We start from the raw sequence: 23,796 nt of genomic DNA on the forward strand, positions 1-23,796 counted from the left end.
GGCGATTATAATTTTTCTTGAAATTAATTATATCTTATGATTTTCATTGAATGCTTCTCTTCTTCTACGTAATAACATATTTTTCCGATTTCTCAAATTTAGTATTGTTGAGCTTTGGTTTATGTGTCATTATGACATTCCTTTTCTAGTTTTCTATGTACAGTACTTGTTCGGTAACTGGACTGAGAACGTAGCCCAGTCAACGAATAACGAGGGGGCCACCGATGCATAATAATTACCAGATGAAATATAACAATAAAAGTTACTCAAATTTATTTACAATGCTTACTTTTTATATTTCTTTGATTGTTACTTGAAATTTAAAAAAAAGTTTGAAAAAGTTTTTTTTTATTGAACATGATTTGTTGCATCCATTTCGGTTTGTTGGCATATTAGCACTTTTTAGGTTAAATTACAGCTTTTAATAAGAGTTTCCATCTGAAATCAAGTAAAAAATGAGTAGCAATCTGCTTATATTGGGAACTTTGCAAGCAAGTATATTTCAAACGATTCGCCAAATAAATCAGCTACACAGATTTTTTGATCGATTTTGAGTTTCGCTCACTAGATACCTAGTTTGTGCATTTTCAGAAACAACGGAAGCATTATTTTTAAGGAACATGTTATTTTGTTTAACTTGATATATAGCATGAGGATGAATAAGATAAACTGCTAACTGAGATGATTAGACAAATTTGGCCTTAAATCTTTCAGGCCTGATGGGTCATATATAACCCAAAAATAAAAATTTCCAAAACTAGCCTATAATTTTCGTACGGTCATAAGAATCATTTTCCCTTCATTAACTAGAAAAATATTGTTTTAAAAATCATAACACCGACCTAAAAAATTTCTGCGCAGGCTCAACTCGAGGGGAAGCATGTAGTTTGAGGTCCCCAGAAACACGTGCATCTTGAATTTTTAATTTTTTTTAGACTAGCCGAATGCTTTTTCTCCAAAGTTTGTATGGAGAATTAGTGCTGTTCGCTACTCTCACATATTGCATGCAATTTTTGGATTGTATGCAACAGCGACGAACCTCCCTACTTCTCCATACAAACTATGGAGAAACCCCATTCGGCCCAGAATAAATATTTTTGAAAAAATCAAAATACACTTGTTTCTGGGGACTCCACACTTCATGCTTCCCCTCGAGTTGAGCCTGCGCAGTCATTTTTGTCCTTTATTATTGTCAATGTAATCCACGAGTTGGGAGACTCGGTTTGTTACTTTAATTTAAATGGTCGATTCGAATTGTCTAGCTTGCCAATTACAAGTGCATCGACTTAAGCTTTTTTGCTATTGAATTTTTTGTATATACGCAAAGTCCCATTTGTATTTTCATCACTTTTGAGTTATTGATGCAGTTTGACTCAAAATCGTGTGCACTTAACCCCTTCCCGCCCAGAGCAAAATCGAGATTTTTTACGTTTTTCATCATTACTCGTAACTGGATCGACCGAATTAGATGAAATTTTAATGGTTAAAAGTCGATATTCTATATAAACTAATGCAGGTTGAACCAGGTTGAAAAAATGGTTGGTTGCAGATAAATTTAGTTTTGAAGACAAAAATTAATGGTGCTCTGGAGTGTTCAGACAAACGAACCAGATCACTTTTTAGTTTGACACGCTCTTTACACAGGGTTCACACTTACTACCAAACGTTTGGTTTGATAGTAAATGTGAGTCCCGTGTAAAAAGTGACAGTACGTAATTTTTTAGTTTGGTTTTGTCAAACCAGCGGGGTACAAACGAAAAAGTGACCAACCAGTATTGTTGAGTGTATTGTAGCGTGTCCCAAAAAAACACGAAGTCGAGGAATTCAATGTGCTCAGTTCTCTAATGATAGAAAATCATGTTAGAAACAACTCTCTCATACATGAAAACTTTCGGAAAAATTGTTTACCACGTTCCCTGGGCATTTTTTTGAAAAAAGTCAGTTTTTTCGACAATTTCACAAAATCTGCTTAGAAAAAATGGAAAATTTTAAAATTTCAAATAGCCTATACCATTAAATGATTGTCTGTGGTCCAATAAACAAGTTAATGTATCGATTTGGCCTTTTAAAACCTTGTTTTCACTTTCCCGGTAGCTTTTATGTCAAAAAATACGAGTTTTTGCTTTACTTTTTTTCAATCTTTTCCCTCGGTATTGAACACAAAAATTTCCTCATATGTGAGAATACATGCATCTTGTAGGAAATTTTCCGCCGAAGATTTTCGTCTTAGCAACTTTGAAGTTTCATCAACTCTGAGCTGAGATATTCCAGTTTTTGTGAAGAAAGAATATTGAATATTTGAAAACGTTGATATTAATCATCATTGGCATACAATATTAAGGATAATTTAAGCCTAATTTGAAGTGCGGCTGTATCGCATCTGTTTTTAAACATGATTGGTTCATCCTTCAATACTAAGGGCCACCTGGTTTTGTTTTCTCATGGCACACTACGTGCTAAATCAATGAATTACTTTTAGCAAATAACTCATATTTAGAGCATTTTGCATTTAAACCAATCGATGCACGTTTGCTGTGTTTCCATGGATACAAATAAACAAATAACAAATATAAGGTTCAATTGTACGCATTTCCGTGACCTGAACCACAACGTAACGTTTACACTCCCTTCTTATAACTCCTGTTGATAAATCCGATGTTCAGGTAAATTAAAAATATCACTAATATTTGGAATTTATTCTATAGGGATCCATCCATTAATCACGTAGACAATTTTTTTTAAATCTCAGCTCCCTCCTCTTCTCATGGTCAATTGTCCATAAAAAAAACTTTTTTGGATGGAGCGTGGACAATTGCCAACCCCGTACAATCGAACCATATATGTCGATGCCTCTGTGCTCTTGTACTAAGCTTACTGGTTTTCCTATCTAGATAACATAAGAGAGCACAGATGCATCGATTTGTTATTTGTTTATTTGTATCCATGGAAACACAGCAAACGTGCATCGATTGGTTTAAATGCAAAATGCTCTAAATATGAGTTATTTGCTAAAAGTAATTCATTGATTTAGCACGTAGTGTGCCATGAGAAAACAACACCAGGTGGCCCTTAGTATTGAAGGATGAACCAATCATGTTTAAAAACAGATGCGATACAGCCGCACTTCAAATTAGGCTTAAATTATCCTTAATATTGTATGCCAATGATGATTAATATCAACGTTTTCAAATATTCAATATTCTTTCTTCACAAAAACTGGAATATCTCAGCTCAGAGTTAATGAAACTTCAAAGTTGCTAAGACGAAAATCTTTGGCGGAAAATTTCCTACAAGATGCATGTATTCTCACATATGAGGAAATTTTTGTGTTCAATACCGAGGGAAAAGATTGAAAAAAAGTAAAGCAAAAACTCGTATTTTTCGACATAAAAGCTACCGGGAAAGTGAAAACAAGGTTTTAAAAGGCCAAATCGATACATTAACTTGTTTATTGGACCACAGACCATCATTTAATGGTATAGGCTATTTGAAATTTTAAAATTTTCCATTTTTTCTAAGCAGATTTTGTGAAATTGTCGAAAAAACTGACTTTTTTCAAAAAAATGCCCAGGGAACGTGGTAAACGATTTTTCCGAAAGTTTTCATGTATGAGAGAGTTGTTTCTAACATGATTTTCTATCATTTGAGAACTGAGCACATTGAATTCCTCGACTTCGTGTTTTTTTGGGACACGCTAGTGTATTGTCATGAAAATCATGGGACATTTATGCAAACATGGGCAGTATATGCATTAGGATGTAACGGAGGGCATTCAGGGGCTTGATAAAAATACTTTTTAAGCAAAACAATATGTTTCGATCTCACTAAATTGTTTGACCAAATTTCCCTAGTTTTTTATGAAATACTTTAAAAGTACCTGCTATTATTAAGCGGTAAATCAAATAATGAATTGAATGGAAAAGGCACAACAATGTAAATGGACCAATGTCGAAGTTTAAACACACAGTCTGTTCTGCTTACGTCAGTGGATGTTTTCTTTAGGAAAGAGCAGTGCAGACTCTTTATTTACACGTTGATTTTGGCTAATTTACGTTGTTTTGCTTGATTTTTTTCTTCAAAAATGTAGATTTTCGAGGTACTTTGGCCATTAATGCGTTTATTTTAAAAATCACTAGCGTGTAGGCTAGTTTCTGGCGCTAGTTTTGGTATAAGTAAATATTTCCCAGTTCCTGAGGGGAACACCCTTGAAGAGTATCGGGGCCGGCATTTACAAAGCGGATTCAGTGGTTATTTCATTCTCAACTTAACGTTAACGTTTTGACGGGGCCAATTTAAAAAAAAAAATGCACCAGAGTGCTCAAAACTCAAAAATATTATGTGTACCAAAACTTGCGCCAAAAACTAGCCTACACGCTAGTGTTGTTGAAAAAAAAACACATTGGTGGTCAAAGTGCCTAAAAGTTCAAATTTTTTGAAAAAAATTACGGGTTGAGGTACGTCCGCCGAAATAGTAATTTTTGTTACATTCTAATATGCATGTGTAGGGTGCTTTCAATTTTACTTTTCGTAGCTCGTTCTTTCCTAGACCGAATTACACGTGTGTACTTTTAACGTTCCGTTGTTTTATGAAGATCTAATTTTCCTAGCTTTAAAAAAGAAAGCGCTTCGCGAAATTCTTGGGATGTTCTATTGATTACGCTCTTTAAGGAATTGCTCATTGGCCCAAGTCAAGTATCTTTTTAACATCGTTACTATTAATCATTTAAAATTTTGTTTACTTAGAAGGTTGACTTTGATGCACTCTGCGCATTTTTGTAACTTGACTTGAGTGCTAGTAAATATTATTTGGTCTTTTTTTTCTCTTCGAAATCATGATTGTTTAAAACTATTTGGGTTGTTTTTCTCTCTTATCGCATAAATTAAAGCTAGGTCTTATTGTCTAATTCCATGCTCAATCACGTTCACTTTCGGATAACGGTACGTCTCGGGATCTTTTCTTTCTTCTTTCTACGCGGGACATCCCACGGAAAGCGGCCCATCGTGGTTGGCAGGTTGGCACTTCCAAGTGTGTGTGTGTGTGTGCGTGGCCGTGATGCTAACCTTATAGTCTGGCCTATTAAAGGCACATCGCTGTTTGCACTGATCGCATGTTACCGCTGGTCCGTACTTTAACTCGGAGTTTGTACACCTGGTCGGGGGGGATGGTACAAATATGTTTGCGTCATAATCAAACGTAAATACTGGTTTCTAGTTTGTGTGTGTGTGGCAGCCACGCGCAATAGGAGAACTTGCGCTTGTGCCACGGTTTACTGTCGATAAGTTATTGTTCATGAGTTGAATGGATGACGAGGTTGTGGAGTTGGAGGGTGGGGGAGTTCAAAAGATGAGCCTTCGTTCGAAAATAACAAAATGTCCAAGTTCGATTGGACTTTTCATCATTTCCGGCACATCCGGCTGATCACGCAGAGTTAACAAAATTGCGCACCCAAAACAAAAACAGAGCGGGACACATGAAGGCGGGCTACCATATCGAAACAGTCAACAAGAGAGAGAGAGAGAGAGATGAAAGGAATAACTGAGCGCAACAACACAAACCTTTGGCATTTGGAGCCGATGAACGCGGCAATGATGTTGCAGAGCTCGCAGGCGGACGGTTTGCCGTACTGCTTGACATTCTGGTCGCATTTTTTGCAGATCGCCGAAGTGCTTCCTTTGCTGGTCTGCTGGAACTCGGTCCGGCAGTAGGTGCACTTTACGATCGGGAACGACCCGCGACAGTCCTGGAAAAAATGGGAAAGAGAAAGAAAACGGCAGTTAGTTTACTGAAGATCAACTTATCGTCGTTGTCGTGCTATCTTGTCGCACGTGCATTTTGGGTCAAATTGAGTTAAGAACGCCTTTTAGTGTAGCTCACAATGACGCACCTTCTGACCTTCACAGATCCTCAAAATTCGGTTTGAATTCTGAGATATTTCATGAAAACCTAAAAAACTCCGTGCATTATTGTCTCTCTTCATATAAAAGAAGTTTCAATCTTGTCGTGCTATCTTGACAAACCCTGAAAATTGCAGGACGGTGCTGTGTCCTATCCCTCGCCTAGACCAGACCAAAATTCATGATAAAGCTGTCAGTCCAAGACTGTCAGACCAAAGAGTAAAAAGTAAACAATCTTGGTCTTTGACGTAGGTGCACACAAATCAAGAAAAGAAAATTTGAAAAAGAATTTCATTTTTGCCTTTCTTACTAAAGAAAGGTATAGGTTTTACTTAAAGGCTGGACGTCATTTTCATCTTCGTAAATATGTCGATTCAGCATGAATTTTCTTCGGAAAAATCGTCAAAAAATCACACTGCATCGATTTTAGACGTTAGTTGTCAAGTTGGGCTTCTAATGCTGGCGCGTACTGCTGGCGCGTCTTGTTATTGGGATCCAATATACTCTAATATGTGTTGGGTGCCCTATCGATTTTCATTTGCTAATATATTTTTTTTTTTTTCTTCACAACTTATTTTTATTAGGTCCTTTTAGGTGCTACGACCAGGTTAGGACCGAGGATCAAAAATACAACAAATAATAAATAATAAAAAAAAAAAAACGTAACTGAATCAGATGATCATTTTCTCGTGCCATGTGTCAGCAAGTGTGCGATCACGTCAATCTGTTCCTCGGGTGTCTTGCACTGTCTTAAGCGAACTCTGTATTCTCGGTAAATGGCCCACAGCTCCGACTCGCTGTACAGCATCCGTTCACCTTGTTGCTCCTTCGGGGTTGCACCGGCGTCGGCGCCAGTATTTCCTTGACTTCTTCCTGCGGGACGAGGATGTTTCTCTTCCGGTACCGCTCCAGGTAGCGGAGGAAAATCCGCCGCGGTAAACACAGCTCCTGCCGGAGTCTGTTTGTCCTTTTTCCATGCTGGCGGCTTCGGCTTGGACGCCTGCTGCCTCGACTGGATGAACTGCGCACGTTTGGGACAGCTGCGGTCCAGACCCTCGTGGGATCCAGAACAGTTGACACATTTCTTGGCTTGCGTTTCTTCTGCTTTGCACTTTTCTGTGTTGTGGGGACCCCCACAGCTGCTGCACCTGGGCTTGAGATGGCAGTTACTGGTTCCGTGACCGAACTGCAAGCAGTTCTTGCACTGGGTCACGTGCGGTTCTTTGTTCCGGTAGGCCACCCACCGGACGACGACTGGTCCCACTTTCTTTACTTTGCTACTCAACTCCTTCAGACTGGTGTGCCCCTTGGGGAAGAGCACGATGAAAGGCGTCTCATCGATAGGGGGTCGTGCATAAACCACGTGGTCTCCTTAGGGGGGGGGGAGGGGGTCCGAAATCCGACCGAAAAAAACCATGAAAAGCCATGGGGGGGAGGGGGGGGTCGACGGCTGACCACGTGGCCTTTAAAAAAAAATCTTTTCTTAAAAAAAAACAAAAAATACGCGCTTTGAATTTACTTATCTGCATACATTTTTTTGTTACACTTCAAAACCATACAATTATTGTGTTTAAAATTATTACTTATATTTCAATGTCATAATATTTTCCAATTCAATATTGAATTATATATTTCGGCAGATTCATATCAATACTTTGAGCCTGTTATTGAATGTACACTTTTTAATACTCATGTAACTACGTCTTGCAAAAGTTTAAAAGCTGTTAAAAACTAAGGTGACAGTATCCAAAGTTAATATACCCTAAAAAATGCGTACCAAAATGCAAACACAATTTCATTTTTTTGTTGATGCTATCAAGTAGCTAAAAATGTGCTTGCAAATTTGCATTGAAAGAAGATGTAGTCTTCGATAGTTCTATTTTGGAACAACTTAAAAAATTAATATTGCTGAAAATTTTATAAGATTTTCGTAACAAGGCAAAAAACTAAATATTTATTATAAATGAAGTTTTTAAAAATGATTCTCAGCGAAAAAAAAATAATTTTCAAAATCTCAGATCTTAGCTAATTACCGTAGCTGGTCCTATAAGTGATCGAAGAATCTTAATCGAAAGATTTCCTTTTGACACTTAAAACAAACTTAAGATATCTTGTATCTCCTCTCTCATGCAATATTTTTTTAAGTACAAAGAAACTAAAAACCCCAATTTCAGGATTATCGCACAAAATTTCAGTATCACTACCTCATTTGCAAGTGAAACGTCTAACATTAAAAAATAACCAGTTACGAAAAAACAAACGATACATACTTTAAGATTCACCAAAAAATTTGATGAATATTTGGTCTAAAATATATTCCTTATTTCATGCGTTACACAATTCGGATTGTTATATTACATAACATTTCATAAAATACACGTTTACTATCCATCGTCAAAGTTGTAGGTATTTTTTTAAGTTTTTTTTTATGTTAATAGGGACCATCTCTTGAGCCAAAGAGAAACATGGGCAAACATTTTAGATTTTAAGAGAAAAAAAAACGAGCTTCAAGCAAACATTGTTTTTGTTTCTCAATTAATTTAAAGATTTAAAAAATAGGGGCCAAAGGTGCCCTTTCCTGAAAATATTATTTTTTCTTTAAGCTGAGAAAATATACTATACCCTCAACTTCATATTTGAGATAAAACCACTCAAATATATAGACACATTAAAATAATTTATGTTTTTAAGAGTCACTTAATTTTTAAATGCCGATATCAATTTGTGAAATAAGTTTCAATACAATGCCGTTAAAGATCAACAGAAATAAAACTCCTTAAAAAAGATGGAACGGTATTTTCAACTCGCTGGTTCTCGGGCATAACTCAACCAACCGAGACATTTTTTTTGAGTGAATTATAAGGATGTCTAGATGATCCTTAAACTTTGCAGAACTCGATTTGATGAAATCTGTAATGTATGCGATCAAAAACGTCGTTCCAACTTTTGTTTGCTCTAGTAAAAAAAACCGCTCGAAAATCCGCGGAGACAAGCCCGAAAACCTGTGAGTTGAAGTTACCGTTCCAACGTTTTAGGGAGGCTTTGGCATCCGTGTATATTAGACATGCGTTGGGCGTCCCAGTGTTAATAATTTCAAAGATATTGAAAAGATTGAAAAATTAACTTATTTAATTTTTTTTTGTATTTATTTTCAGGTAATATCTCAGCAACCAAAAGTTGGATCAAAAATCTTAAATCGTAGATAATTGCCTATTTAAACAACTGAAAAAAATGTAAAATAAGTTCCAAATTTTAGCTCAATCTTTTTTAAATTTATCAAAACACGTAGTCGATAGCAAAATCAATTTAAAGTAAGAGTAAGACTTAAACAATTTGGATGTCCATGACTAAAAGAATGTTTTTTAGCGCGTTGTCTACAACTTTTCCAAAGACACGAAATCGATTTCCGAGCAATTCTATACAAAATCGGTCTTTATTCTTAAATTTTAGTTTTTGATTTTTTTAATCCGTCTGAAACCTTTTTAGGTGCCCAAGCCATTTTGCATCATTAGTTTGCCCATATAGTTTTCCATACAAATTTGGCAGCAATGAAAATTAAAAAATCTGTATCTTTTGAAGAAATTTTTGGTCGATTTGGTGTCTTCGGCAAAGTTGTAGGTATAGATAAGGACTACACTGAAAAAATGATAAATGGTAATTTACTTTGCTGATTTTGAATTTCACTTTTTGTCACTAAAATATGATTTGCAAAAAAACTTTTTATTTTATTTTGCCAACTTTTCAGAAATTTCCAGAACGGGCAAAAAATCGTTGTTTGAGTTATGAATTTTTGAATCAATACTGATTAAAAAAAATCGAAATATTGACCGCAACTTAATTTCAATTTTATTTTTCGATGTAAAATCGAATTTGCAATTTAAAAGTACATTAGTGAAATTTTCATAGTTATAGCTATTTTTAGGTAACTTTTTTTAAAAAATAGTTGCAATTATTAATTTAAAAAATTAGGGCCCATGTTTGCCCAATTTTGAAAAAAAAAATATTTTTGAAATGCTGAGAAAATTCTTTGTTGCTTTGTTGCTGAGATATTGCTATGCAAAGATTTTAAAACAGAAAAATGGATGTTTACTACCCAAACAACCCATAATTTTCTTATGTCGATATCTCAGCAACTAATGGTGCGATTTTCAATGTTTATAAATAAAACTTTCGTGAAATTTTCCAATCTTTTCGCAATTAATATTTTCAACAAAAAAAATTAAGACTAACATTTCAAAAGGTCGTAATATTGAATGTTTGTCCCTGTCTCTGATTCTTGTATGGAGAAAAAAATTAACAGCTCGACTTTTTTGGACACACTAAATCATTGGAATCAATCATGCTTAATTAAAAAGAAAAGTTGCTTTAGTTTGGATTTTTATGAATGTTTGGAATAAAATAATTATCCAGGAGCTTTCATAACTAGATATTTTCCTTAAAAAAATGAAAATATTTTTTTCCTGAAAAAAAACTTTTCTATTTAATTAATTTCGATTTTAAGAAAATATTTAAAAGCGCATTGAAATTAAATCATGAATGCTGTTTATACATCAAAATAGCTTTAATTCTTAAAGCATATTTATTCTGGATGCAATTAATTGCACTGCAATTCCATAATTTTGAAAACATATGTTTTACTAAGTTGCTTGTTTTGTTGAGAGTATTTTTTACTTTCTGTACCATTTCAATAAATTGTTATTATTTACCTTAAACTTTGTGATATCATACTTTTTTCACACTTTTAAATGAATTTCTGTTTTTTTTTTATATATGATTAAATTGGTTTTAATGGTGTTACAGCACCTACACAAATTAAAATGTTTTCTATTTGACCCAATGTTACCCCCTCTAAAGGGTGAGTTTGAGTTAATTTTAAAACGATTGGCATTTATGAACGTAGGATTATACTAGCCATATTCTGGGAAAATGTTGGTAAATTCAGGAGCATTCCCCAACATTATTTATTTCGATATAATTTGAAATGTTTTTACTGTGTTAAAATAACAACAGTAATATCGTTTTTTGACCAAAAGTCACCACCACTGATGGTACATCATTTGTGGATAGACATTTTTGAAATATATACTTATTTTGTTTCTTTTTAAAGATTTTTCACCTGGGAGGAAAAAGCCACGTGGCCATATAGGGGGGGGGGGGGGGGTTGGCGTGAAGCCACGAAAAACCATGAGGGGGGAGGGGGGGGTCAAAAATTCTCCAAAAAAAGGCCACGTGGTTTATGCACGACCCCTAGCGGGAAGCTGCTGCTTCCGCCTGATGGCGTGTACTGCCAAGACGTCCAGCTGATGTTCCGTATTGAGCAGCTCCTTGATGTAATCCGGTTCCACGTTCGGGAGACCTCGCATTACTACCCGGTGCGGTCTCGCACTGCGCTTTCCGTGCGTGTAGAACTGCACCTTGTTCTTCGTCAGGTGGGCTTGCACCGTGTCGAAGTCGTCGCTCGAGAAGCACGTAATTTTTGTGCCGTACCGCGTCAGTTTGTGTTCCGGCTGGACATCACACGACGACATCACCTTCGCAAGGCGGGCGAAGCTCATTTCTTTCACCACCAGCGGCGGCTGCTTCTTCTCCCCGGCCGACTTGCCGGTTGCTGGTACCACGGGGATGGTTTTTTCTGCTGCTGGGTTCGCATTGTTGTTGTTGTTGCTCTCCTCCGCTAGCGGGCTGAACTTGTTGTTGCTGAGCAGTTTCTCCACATCGCCGTCGTTGCCGCCATCGCCGACGTTGATCTCCTCCTTAGCCTTCCTGCGGCGAACCTTGACCACGGGACGAAATCCGCCCCCGTCCTCTCCTCCTCCTTCAGAGTCTTCCACCTCCATGCCCGTCGCCGCCTGCGTCTTGGGTTGAAACCCGTCCGGTTTCTCCCACACACTTTTCCTCAAGGCCGCGTTCCAGTAGAACGTCCTTCCATTCTCAGCCCTGTGCTCCGTCCACTCACTCTCCACCGTCGCGGCCGCCGCCATGGCCGTCGGCGAAAGTTAACAAAACACCGTCAAAAACGCGCTAAGCTAGCTCGAAAGACGACCAAACCCAACGAAAGTTGAACGCATTTGCTAATATATTTTTTTTTTTTTTTTCATAAAATTATTTTTATTAGGTCCTTTTCGGTACTGGGACCTGGTTAGGACCGAGTCGGCTTTTGTAATTACATTTGGCTTAATAATTACAGAGGATCTTGTGTGTAAATGTTAGTGGGAGGGGAGCCGATTACCCGCGGCCTACTCGGGGTTAGTAGGGAAGGGATTGATGTTAAAGACAAGGCGTGGGAAGGGAAGGGGGATTGTGTAGGGGTCTTGGTTGGCTCTGCTGGCCTTTGCGTTTTGTCCTCAGCCGCAACTCGGTGTCCAGCTGCTGGGGCGTTCTTGCTTTGCTTCCGGTGCAACCAGAAACGACGGCTTTGTGTGAAGGCGAGTTATACTAACTGAAGGAAAACTAACTGAAGGAAAACTAACTGGAAGAAAAACTAAATAGATATATTGGAATCTAAGAGGAACTGATAGATTGGATAGAGAACATCAAGGTCTAGTTGAGATAACGCGTCTCGCATCGGAATTTCTGGTGGTCTTCCTCGGGCCCTGAGGGTAACTTTCAACTTAATTCTGTGAGCCTGGTGATCTGGACACGCCCATACGAGATGGTCGATGTCCTGATAACCCTGCCCACAGTCGCATAAGTTCGTATCACTCATGTTGATACGGTACAGATGAGCCTTGGACAAGTAATGGTTCGACATAAGGCGGGACATCGTTCTGATGAATCCACGCGTCAAGTCCATTCCCTTGAACCAGGCTTTTCTTTGCACCTTAGGTTGTATGGAATACATCCAACGTCCTTTGGTGTCGTCGTCCCATTGATTTTGCCAATCCAGAAGCGCACGCTGCCTCGGAAAACCGTAGCATTCTTGTAGGCTGATTGGCCTTTCAAAAATGTCTCCACTCTCAGCACCCTTCTTGGCGAGCAAGTCCGCTTTCTCATTACCCGGAATCGAGCAATGAGCGCGGACCCATACCACCGTGATGCTGAAGGACTGAGCCGCCAGGTTGTTTAAAGTCTTGCGTATTTCCGTGAGGAAAAACGCAGACTCCCTGGTCGGCTTCAGAGACCGGATAGCCTCAACAGAGCTAAAGCTATCGGTGAAGATGAAGTAGTGGTCAGGTGGCATGGTCTCGATGATTCGCAGTGCGCAGTAAACCGCGGCTAACTCTGCGACGTAAACCGAACTCGGGTCCTTCAGCTTAAAGAACAGCTGATGAGATTCATGATGAACACCGAAGCCCGTACAGCCGTCGAGCTTGGAGCCATCGGTGAAGAATCTGTTGTTTGGAGGAACATGGCTGTACTTTGATGCGAAGATCGACGGTACAACTCCCCGCAGAAGATGGTTTGGGATACCGCGAGTATCGGCTTTCATGGACGTGTCGAAGCCAATCAGGGTGCTGCTGGTTAACGGAGGCGTGCGCTGTACCGTTGTGCTCGGGCTCCATTCCCACGATGACATAAAGTCATAATATAAAAGCATGCGCCGAGACTCAACGTGAAGGTTCAGCAACGTTTCAAAATTGTCAATTACCAGTTTATTCCTGTAATCACACCGGATCAGGAACCGGTAAGACAGTTCGTAGTAACGAGTTCGCAGAGGCAACACTCCCGCCAAGACCTCGAGGGTCATGTTGTGAGTTGAGTGCATGCATCCCAAGACAATGCGAAGACTTCGGTACTGTATCCGCTGGAGAACCAACAAGCGTGATTTCGCAGCTGTTTGGAAGCAGAAACTGCCATATTCCAGCACCGAGAGTATCGTTGTCTTGTACAGTCGAAGCAGGTCAGAAGGATGAGCACCCCACCGGTTGCCAGAGACGCTGCGCAGAAAATTAGTTCTTTGCAGGCACTTTTGCTTCAGGTAGTTAATGTGCTTCCCCCATGTTCCCTTCTGATCAAAGATGGTACCCATGTACATGAAGTGGTCCGACTGCTCGATAGTCTTTCCCGACAGAGAAAGATTGAGCTGCGGCGGTTCATGCTTCCCCGTAAAAACGACCAGCTCCGTCTTCTCCGGAGAGAATTCAATACCCTTTCCAACTGCCCAATGGGCCAAGTTGTTCAGGGTATCTTGCAAGGGTTCTAGCAGATCGACTTCCTTCTTGGCAGCGATTGAAACCACTGCGTCATCTGCGTACTGTATAAGGGTGCAGTCTCCGGTCAAGCAATCATCGATGTCGCTGACGTAGAAGTTATACATGGATGGACTAAGGCGTGAGCCTTGTGCCAAACCCATGTAACTTATCCGGGTGATTGCCAGATCACCTTGCACAAAGTGCATGTGTTTTTCTGACAACAGGTTGATGAGGAAGTTGCACATCGTCGGATTGAGACCGCTCCGCCGCAGCTTTACTCCCAACACCTCGATGGAGACTGAATCGAATGCACCCTTGATGTCTAAGAAGACAGAAGCCATTTGCTGTTTCTTACCACGGGCTATGTCGATCCCTGTGGCCAGCAAGGCTAGACAGTCGCTTGTTCCCTTGCCTCTCCGGAAGCCATACTGCGTGTCAGACAGCAAGTGCTCTCGTTCCATCCATGGTTCGAGGCGGTCGAGGATCATCTTCTCCAGCAACTTGCGTAGACACGACAGCAAGCTGATTGGACGATACGAGTTGTGGTCGGACGCCGGCTTACCGGGCTTTTGAATGGCAACCACCCGGACCTGTCGCCATTCGTGTGGAATTACGTTCTGCTCCACCAACGTGTTGAACAGTTTCAACAGACGCTGCTTGGCGACGTCCGGAAGATTCTTCAGCAAGCTGAACTTGATCTTATCCGGACCAGGAGCAGTATTGTTGCCCGTCAATAGTGCTATGGAGAGCTCTACCATCGAGAAGGGAGGATTAGCATCGCTCCCATCAACAACGTCGAATGATGGTTGTGTCGGCACCGAGTCCGGGCACACCTTCTTGGCGAAATCCAATATCCACTTGTCCGATTTTTCCACACTCTCGTTCGGAACGGAACCTCTACGCATGGCCCTCGCAACGCGCCACAGAGTGCTCATGGACGTATCTGCTGGTAGTCCTTCAACGAACTCCCGCCAGTACATTCGCTTCTTCCGCTTCAGAGTATTACTGTACCTGCGATCAAGAGCTCTATACTTTTGGAAGTTCGCTCGGATTCCACACTTGCAGAAGTCCACATAAGCTTCAGACCTGGCCGCCGAGAGATCCGTACACTCCTTGTCCCACCAGGGAAGTGGAGGGCGCGTTCGTATGTACGGTCCCGGGACGGGTTTTGTCTGAGCTTGTAACGCACTGTCATAGATCAAATTAGCCAGATACGCATATTCTTCAAGCGGTGCCAACCCATCTCGCAACTCAACTCCAATGGATACTGCCTCCGCGTACTGTTTCCAGTCGATATTTCGCGTCAGATCGTAAGGCATCTCCACCGTTGTCGATTGCTGTGGGCCATGGCTAACCAGAATAGCGATCGGCAAATGATCACTGCCACGAGGATCTTGAAGCACGTTCCAGTCACAAAGAACTGCCAGACTGTTAGAACAGAGCGACAAGTCGATGGCACTCGCCTTCGTACCGGACGTGGTTGGCGTTGGTGGAGTTGCAATCCGCGTAACTTGCTTGTCCCTGTTTAGGAGGGTCATCTGGAAGTCGTCGCACAGTTCATGAATCAGATATGCTTGAGGGTCTGTCTTGTGACTTCCCCACTCGGTGCTGTGAAGATTAAAGTCACCCAGAACCAGTCGCGGTGCCTGCAACAGCTCAAGCATACCCCACAACTTTTGTCGAGTTAACGACACCTGTGGGGGAACGTAGACGGACACAATGCAAATGTCCAGTCCTCTGATCCTGGCCTGTACTGCGACTGCTTCGATTCCTCCTAGCTTCGGGAGCGTGACCTTTCTAAAAGTGTGGCATTTCCTGACCCCAATCAGTACGCCTCCACCTCTATTTGGTCCTGCCCTGCTCTCTGTGATGATGTTGTACCCCCGGAAAGCTGGCGTCTCATCTCCGATAAGAAACGTTTCGCTCAACGCAAACACATCACAGTCCCGTTCGAATGCGAATTGTTGAAAATCGTTTAACTTGGGGGTTAAACTTCTACAATTCCATTGTAGAAAGGAGATGCCGTTTTTCGTTTTTGGTGTATTACCCATCAAAGGAAATGAACGACAAGAGGGGCATCGTGGTAGCAAGCTGTTTCCCGATGTGTCTAGCGAGAGGCTCAAACCGCTTTATGATTAAACGAGTCGGTTCACTCACAAAAGAGCACAGCCATTCCACGATTGTGGAAAAAGGAAGGACTCCTTTGAAGGCATCGGTAATCGGATTCGGTTGAGGAACCGGATTTAGGGGGATCTTTGGCAGCTTGGGAACGGGCTTCAGCGGCTTGAGAGGAATCGGTGCCGGCTTTGGTGTCGGCTTCGGAGCGGGCTTGGGCTTACCCGACGGACCGAAAGGAAAATCCTCCTCGAAGTTCAACGAGTCACTTTCCTTACCCTTGCCGCCAGCGGCTTTTCTGGACTTGGAAGCCTTGTTGCGCTTCGGGTTTGGCCCGGAAGAGTCACTTTCCTCGTCTCTCTGGAAGAGGACCTCCACATCGGAATCTTCGTCCCCCGAATCTTCGTCCGCCAAAGGAGCGAAGCGATTGGGGTGGGTCACCTGACTAAGGATTTCCGCGAAGGACTTCTTAGAGCGTTCCCTCAAGGATCGCTTCATCTTGTCCTCGCGCTCCTTGTACTTTGGGCACTGCCGAGTTTTGTGCGGTTCCCCGCCACAAAGCAGGCATTTTTCAGCCTGCTTTTGGCATTCCACGTCCTTGTGGGGGCCGGCGCACTTTGAGCACTTGCTCTTGTTGCTGCAGTAGGTCTTGGTGTGTCCCAACTGCTGGCAGTTTTCGCAGCTCATCACTCGCGGAACGTACAATCGAACTGGAAGCCGAAGCTTGTACAACTCAATGTAGTCCGGAAGAGCTGACCCGGCAAAAGTCACCCGGAACGAGGCAGAAGGAATGAACTTCTTCTGGCCACCCTCGGTGGTGACGTTGCCCAGTTGCCGGCACTCGAGTACCTCCACAGCTGGAAGTTTAGGGTTCTTGAAGCGTCCCACCGCCCTTGAGAGGTCGACAAGCGACAGACTGTCATCGGTCACCACGCCGTCGATTTCGACTTTGTGGGCCGGAATCCAAACACGGTACTCAATGCAGAACCGCAGATCAGTTACGATCTGATTAGCTTGCACCGCGGAGTTCACGATCACGCGGAGCTTGCTCTTGTTCAGCTTGGTACATTCGACCACCCCAGGATAGTGCTTCTGCAAATCCTTGGTGATCTGTACAAAGTTTAGCGGCTTCTGTTTGGGCCGGAAGAAGACCACCCATTCCGTTTGCGATCCCTCTTGATACTGACGAGGACGAGGAATCGGTTTGTGAGAATGAGGATTCAGGGGCGGGGGGGGATTTGGATCCGGATTCGGCACCGGTGTTTTTGGAGGAACTGGATCTGGATTGGGAGGAATCGGTTCTGGAGTCAAGGGAGGAATCGGGTCTGGAGTCAAGGGAGGAATCGGGTCTGGAGTCAAGGGAGGAATTGGTGGTTGAGGGGGAACCGGATTCGGATCTGATTTAGGACGCTTTCGCTTCTTCGTCTTAGACCCGTCCGAGGATCCCCCTTTACCGCCAGCATCCTTATCCTTCAGGAAGAGGTCCCTGTTGGTAGTGTTTGAAGGAACTCCCGAAACAGAGTCCTCCATTACCACGTCCTCGTCACCCTCAAGGGTTGAATCGGAGTCGAATTCCTCATGGTCCGACTCGGTCGGATCCATGTTTGCGAAGAAACGCGATAAACTAAACGAAAATGAAAATTATGAAACTAATCGCAAAAGTAAAGGAGAAAAGAAAAAAAAAACTAACCAAAAAAAAAAAACTATGAGAAAAAAAAAAAAACTAAATGCAAACAAAAAACTCGCCTTTCGCACTCACCGCCGAACTGGCCGCACTGGCTGCCGCCCGCAGCGGGATGCGCGGGAAGCTCGTTTGCGCGCGCTTGTTGTTGTTGTTGTGCTGCCTGCTGCCAGCCACGTAAACAACGGGGTTGTCTCCGACCTGGCCTGGCCGAAAACTGGTCCGCCGACCGCAGTCGACTCTCCGGGGCCGATTCCACCGACCAACGATCGTCTCTCGCCTCAGCTGCCTCCGCGGCCGCTGCTGCTCACTCCTCCTGCTGCTGCTGCTCGGATGCAGGAACTCGTTCCTCTTCCGCTGCTGCACCGCCGCCGTGTCCACGACGACCAGATTGTGGCCTCTCTGACCACCGGAACGGGCTTGTCCGCTCGCACACGCCTCGGAATCGCCGTGAAAAACGCGCCAAACACACCGCGAAAAAACACGACCACCCGCTGAGACTTCTGCCGAAGCAATGATTTGCTAATATAGATATCGTATATTTTTCGGCTCTTTAGTATTATCATTATATGCATAACTGTCCAGTATTTGTTTTGAAACCTGCGACATGAGACCATTATGCGATTTAAATTTTGTCATTTATTTTTGTTGTGTGGTGGTCTAGAGGTTTGTGTCCTAACTAATATTTTATCTAGATCAGAGGCAAAAGATTTAAATCTTGAGAAACATTGAGGTGAATTTGAAAGAGCTTTTAGAGAGTGGGGATCTTTTTAGAAAGTGGGGATCTTCTTCGAAAGTTCTTGGCTTGCTTCTTGTTGTTGGGTGAAAAAGGAAAGCTTTGATCGCAAGCGAGCGAGGGAGAGAACTTATATTCCTTTCCTCTCCACACTCGCGCTCACCGCACACGGCGCCTTGTGCTAAAGAGGCGATGGTGTAGAGGTATAACTTCAAGCGTTGTGTTGTTGTTTTTTTTTCGTTGCCAACTAGTGCTTCTTCTCGCTCGCGGGCAAAAAATCGCTGGCAACAGTGTCTGCGGCACATTCTGAAATGCCGCGCGGCGTGTACCTTTGAAAAAAACGGACAATACCAACACACAAAAGGGCTCGTACCGAAGCTAAAAAACCAAAACCGCGGTGTGCGTTGTCACTGGCGCATGGGAAGCTTGCTATGATCGCGTTTGTCATAAACGCTTGTTTGATTACAAACTTACAAACATATTGTACGATTGAAAATATTCTTTTGGTGAAAATTGCGTTTTTTATTTCCTTTGGAAATCATATCATTTATAATACATTGCTTTCATCATAAGACTTTCTTTTGTGCTGACGTTATAAATAAACAAAGTCGATTTTATGAATTGAAAAAAGTTCTATCATTGTTATATTCTTAAGTAAGAAAGGCTCTATCTCACCCCAGGTGGGATTAAATCGGGTTTTTCAATTCAATAACTGGTTTTGGGCTGCAAAATTAGATGTACTTCAGAAAACGATTAAACAGTGTGGCGTCTTGTACACTGACAATTAAATAAACAGTTAAGAGCCTTATTCGTCCACTTTAATTTTTGATCGCGTTTTCGGTTAACACATTCTTGAAATTATTTATGTGGATTTGTGATTCCTTTCGTTCTACCATTTCACTTGGAAAATTTCTGTACGTGCGACATCTGGGCAAAAGGATTTCAGGACAAAACGCGTTTGACACACGTATACGCCCGACTACCGTTAACATTTGTAATTATAACTCGGGCCTCCGGCAACCAAATTCAACCAAACTTCGTAACTGCATAGAACGGTCAGCCAAACAAAACGTGTTTGTTATTGCTCACATTGCGTACTCTACACTGAAACTAAAATCATGATTGATTCTATATGTCAACTGCACATAACTGTATCTCAAATCAGCGTAATAATATCTATGAGCTTTCACATTGAACCTCATATGCTCCACATATAAATTTGAATAAATATCGCCTTAGATTTTATATGCGTACTGCACATAACCGAGCTTGCCAACTGCTAGATAACAAATATTGTTTACGCAAATAACCCTTGTGAGCATCGCATATAAGTTTTATTTGCGCAATACTATAGATTTTTGCAGTATGCTTTTACTCATAAAAAATATATGCAATGCTCACAACATTTATGAGTGCATGCTCGATGTGCGCGTATGTGAGTGTATGCGATGTACTTAAACGTGCATAATTGAACAAGATGGCCACAGTGGAATAAAACGCGTGCGGTGTCGGGTTTTCTTTTTAAAAGTTTTCTTTTAAAAAGTAGTTTTTTGCAAGTTTCTTGTGCATAATCGGTCGGTCTAATTAATTAAATCTTCTAGCAAAGGTAAGCAAACGTTAATCTCGGGTTATCCTTGTTCGAACGGCAAGATTTCATATTTTTCTTTTCTTCCAGCTTCAACGACAATGTCCGGCGTCCGGGAACCTCGCTCGCGGTCCCGCGAACTCTGGGAACTGGGAGAACCCGCCGTCCGGAAGTTGAGCTGGTGAAGCACTGGCGGCGGAAGAGATTTAGAGACTGCATGAGGAAGTGGCTGCAATATAGGCGGCGCAGGCCTCGATTGTACAGTCAACTCGCGTGAAGAAGTGGATTCAGGACGATGGCGCTCGGGGAGATGTTCCACAAACGAGTTTCACCACCCACCGTGGCCGCCGTTATTGTCTTTTGAGTAGTACAAGCTGCAGTCGCACCAATCGAAATTAGCAGACGGCGAAAAGTCGACGATCCGGATAATGTCCCGACTCTTCAACACGCCGCGGTCAAATAACTATAAACATGAGTGCCAGGGAGCAGCGGACCCGAACCATCGCCCTGACTACACTCCTGGCTTAGCGGCAGCTCGAGCATCGCATCACGGTGGCTAACCTTCTCCGCGATCTGGACCTGGCCCGGTACTTCCTGGTCATCTGACGCTGTCCGAGGATGATATGCACACGAACGGGTTCGACTACCAGCGAGATTTCGAGCAGATTCTTGACAAGGTGGTCAGATTCGGGATGAGAAAAATGCTTTAGTGTTTCAATTATTTATGCTAATGTATGTTTATGATTGTAAAAATAAATAATAAAAATTATTTTTAACATTTTGTTTAAGCTGAAAGAAAATTTTAACAGCAATTCAACTGAAGTAATACCAAATTAAATTGAAATGTAGTACTATTAAAAATCAAATGAAGAAAATATTAAAAATTAAGATTTCTGCGCATGCAAGTTATATGTAAGTGCATATCGCCAAATCATTCAATCTGTGAGCATAGCATATAATTTTCATGTGCATTACGCATACTTTCTATAAGTGTTAGCTTATTCGAATTTGTATCCATGTATAAGCAGTGCTCTTAATGTTTATGTGCAGCGCATATACCGATCAAATGCAGAAGCACTCCCCGCATAATCAAAAACCATCGGGGGAATAGTCCAAACTATATTACTACTAAAAGAGATGTAGTTACCACATGCTTAACCATTATCATATAGTTACGGCACTATACAAAACCATAACGAAACTGATCGTCAAATGATGACGTTTTTATTGAAGTAAATCTAATGATTCTAACTATTTTTGAACTATTTGGGGTACAATAACCTTACACTAAACAGTTCGGATTGTTTAGACAACGTGACTCAACGAAAAAATGTACAAGTCCAAATAGTTCAAACAATTTATCAACTTTATTGAGAACAATATAGCAAAATTCCACAGATTTTAGATTTTTATAGTCAGAACCTGTAAGAACTAAAAACCTACTATAAATGCTATAGTAGAACACAATTGATGGCGGCCACATTTTTTTCGATAAGTTTGTATAATCCAAATAATTTGTCAACTTACATGAAGTAAAATTACTATACACCATACTATTTTGAATTAAAAATTTCTAAAAGTCCAAATAGTTCAAACAATATTTCAACAGTATGGAGTACAATTACAGTTTGTTATATAATCCAACTATATGTTAAACGATTGGTACAAAAATTTCAACTTTTATCAAGTAAATTGATCACAGTCGATTCCTCTGGATGATAGAGAACCTTCAACACCCCCACTTCTCCTCAGATTATCAGAAAACTCCCCAAAAGAAGAAAAATGTTACGAGGGCTCATGAAATTGACTTTCACTATTCCAGAAAAAGTAGGCATGCTGTTCTTACCATACACCAAAAATATGTGTACTACATGGTGGACTATTACTGTTCACTATAAAATGAGTCAATTGTTTGGACTACTTGGACTTATCGAAAAATACTTGCCCCCGAGCTTGCTCCCTTCTAACACAACATGTCACCAAAACCACTGAAAAACCACCAACAGATATAGATCAATCGGATAAGGCGGCAGCAGTTCGGCAGCAACGTAAATAACATCACATATAATGGCGGTAAACATTCACCAACTATCGATAGAACTTAAAAATCAAATTTGATTATATCCGAAGTAGTTATCACAACAATTGTAGGGTTCATTTTTGCGGTCTTTTTTAAAGTGTCGGCAAAGTAGTGTCGGTAAAGTAGTTTTTCAGAAACTATATAGGGAATAGTAAATTTTTTGGGCAATGACTATTTGACGTAAAATCCAAGTTTATAAAAATATTTACATATGTATGAAAACCTCATATAGTTTTCTGCCTAACAACTAATTTCTCATATAGTAAAATCGACCAAAACTATTTTGGGAATGGAATTAATGGTTTGATATATCGTACATATATAGTTGGGTTACAATTTACTGAATAGTAGAGACCATTTGATAAATAGTTGAGTAACTATTTGTCATAAAGTAGTTATATAGTTCATGACTATGCGGGTCTGCAAAAATCTATATGTGAAACTAATAGCATCAATCATGATATTTATTTCAGTGTAGTTTTTGTTTATTCAAAGTAAAACATTAAAAAGAGTTTTTCTCGGAACGTCAAAAAGCGACGAACAGAAAAGTTGCTGGCAGCTCTGATCCAGCCCGGTTGTGTACTCCGTCGCGCGTTTTTAAATTAGCATTTTAATTGTGAAATTTTACCGAAGGCCACGGCAAAAGTAGTTAATTCGAGACGAGTGACCTGACTTCACACGAGAAACATGGAGTTTCTTCGAAATTTGAGAAAAAACGTTACTTAATCCACCCTTAGGTGGTTGGCGCCTTCCTCACATTTAAAGGGTACTATCCAAAATAGACACAAAACAGTCCAATTCGTGCTCGTTGAAAAGATTTTTAAATTACCTATCCAAAGATAGGTCGCATAAATGTTATGAGATAAGATGAGATGATCATGCGATCTGGTCTCCAAAAAGTGCGTAAATAACACTTAAGTGCTTATAACTTTTGATAGGGTTGTCAGATCTTCAATGTCTTGGACGCGTTTGAAAGGTCTTTTGATTACCTATCCAACGATAGGCTGCATGAGAGATCCGGACAACGTTTTCATCAAAATATCTGAGATCCGGTCTAAAAAAAGTGCATAAATAACACTTAAGTGCTTATAACTTTTGATAGGGTTGTCAGATCTTCAATGTCTTGGACGCGTTTAAAAGGTATTTTGATTACCTATCCAACGATAGGCTGCATGAGAGATCCGGACAACGTTTTCATCAAAATATCTGAGATCCGGCCTCCAAAAAGTGCATAAATAACACTTAAGTGCTTATAACTTTTGATAGGGTTGTCAGATCTTCAATGTCTTGGACGCGTTTAAAAGGTATTTTGATTACCTATCCAACGATAGGTTGCATGAGAGATCCGGACAACGTTTTCATCAAAATATCTGAGATCCGGCCTCCAAAAAGTGCATAAATAACACTTAAGTGCTTATAACTTTTGATAGGGTTGTCAGATCTTCAATGTCTTGGACGCGTTTGAAAGGTCTTTTGATTACCTATCCAACGATAGGTTGCATGAGAGATCCGGACAACGTTTTCATCAAAATATCTGAGATCCGGCTTCCAAAAAGTGCATAAATAGCACTT

The 23,796-nt window shown here is 40.9% G+C and overlaps 1 protein-coding gene across 2 annotated transcripts in view; it reads right to left on the reverse strand.

Moving 5' to 3' along the window:
• Positions 1–23,796, reverse strand: part of LOC120413390 (protein FAM76B) — a 37,990-nt gene that overhangs the window by 5,457 nt on the left and 8,737 nt on the right. The window contains exons 2-3 of one of the 2 annotated variants that reach the window (XM_039574188.2): positions 5,557–5,741; positions 5,062–5,149 (exon numbers count right to left, since the gene is read on the reverse strand). In XM_039574188.2, coding sequence (XP_039430122.1) covers positions 5,062–5,149; positions 5,557–5,741 — 273 coding nt within the window. The remainder of the gene's footprint in view (positions 1–5,061; positions 5,150–5,556; positions 5,742–23,796) is intronic. The other variant, XM_039574186.2, reaches the window with a different exon arrangement.

The sequence above is a fragment of the Culex pipiens genome, chromosome 3, assembly GCF_016801865.2.
Source record: "Culex pipiens pallens isolate TS chromosome 3, TS_CPP_V2, whole genome shotgun sequence".
NCBI classification, from domain to species: Eukaryota; Metazoa; Arthropoda; class Insecta; order Diptera; family Culicidae; genus Culex; species Culex pipiens.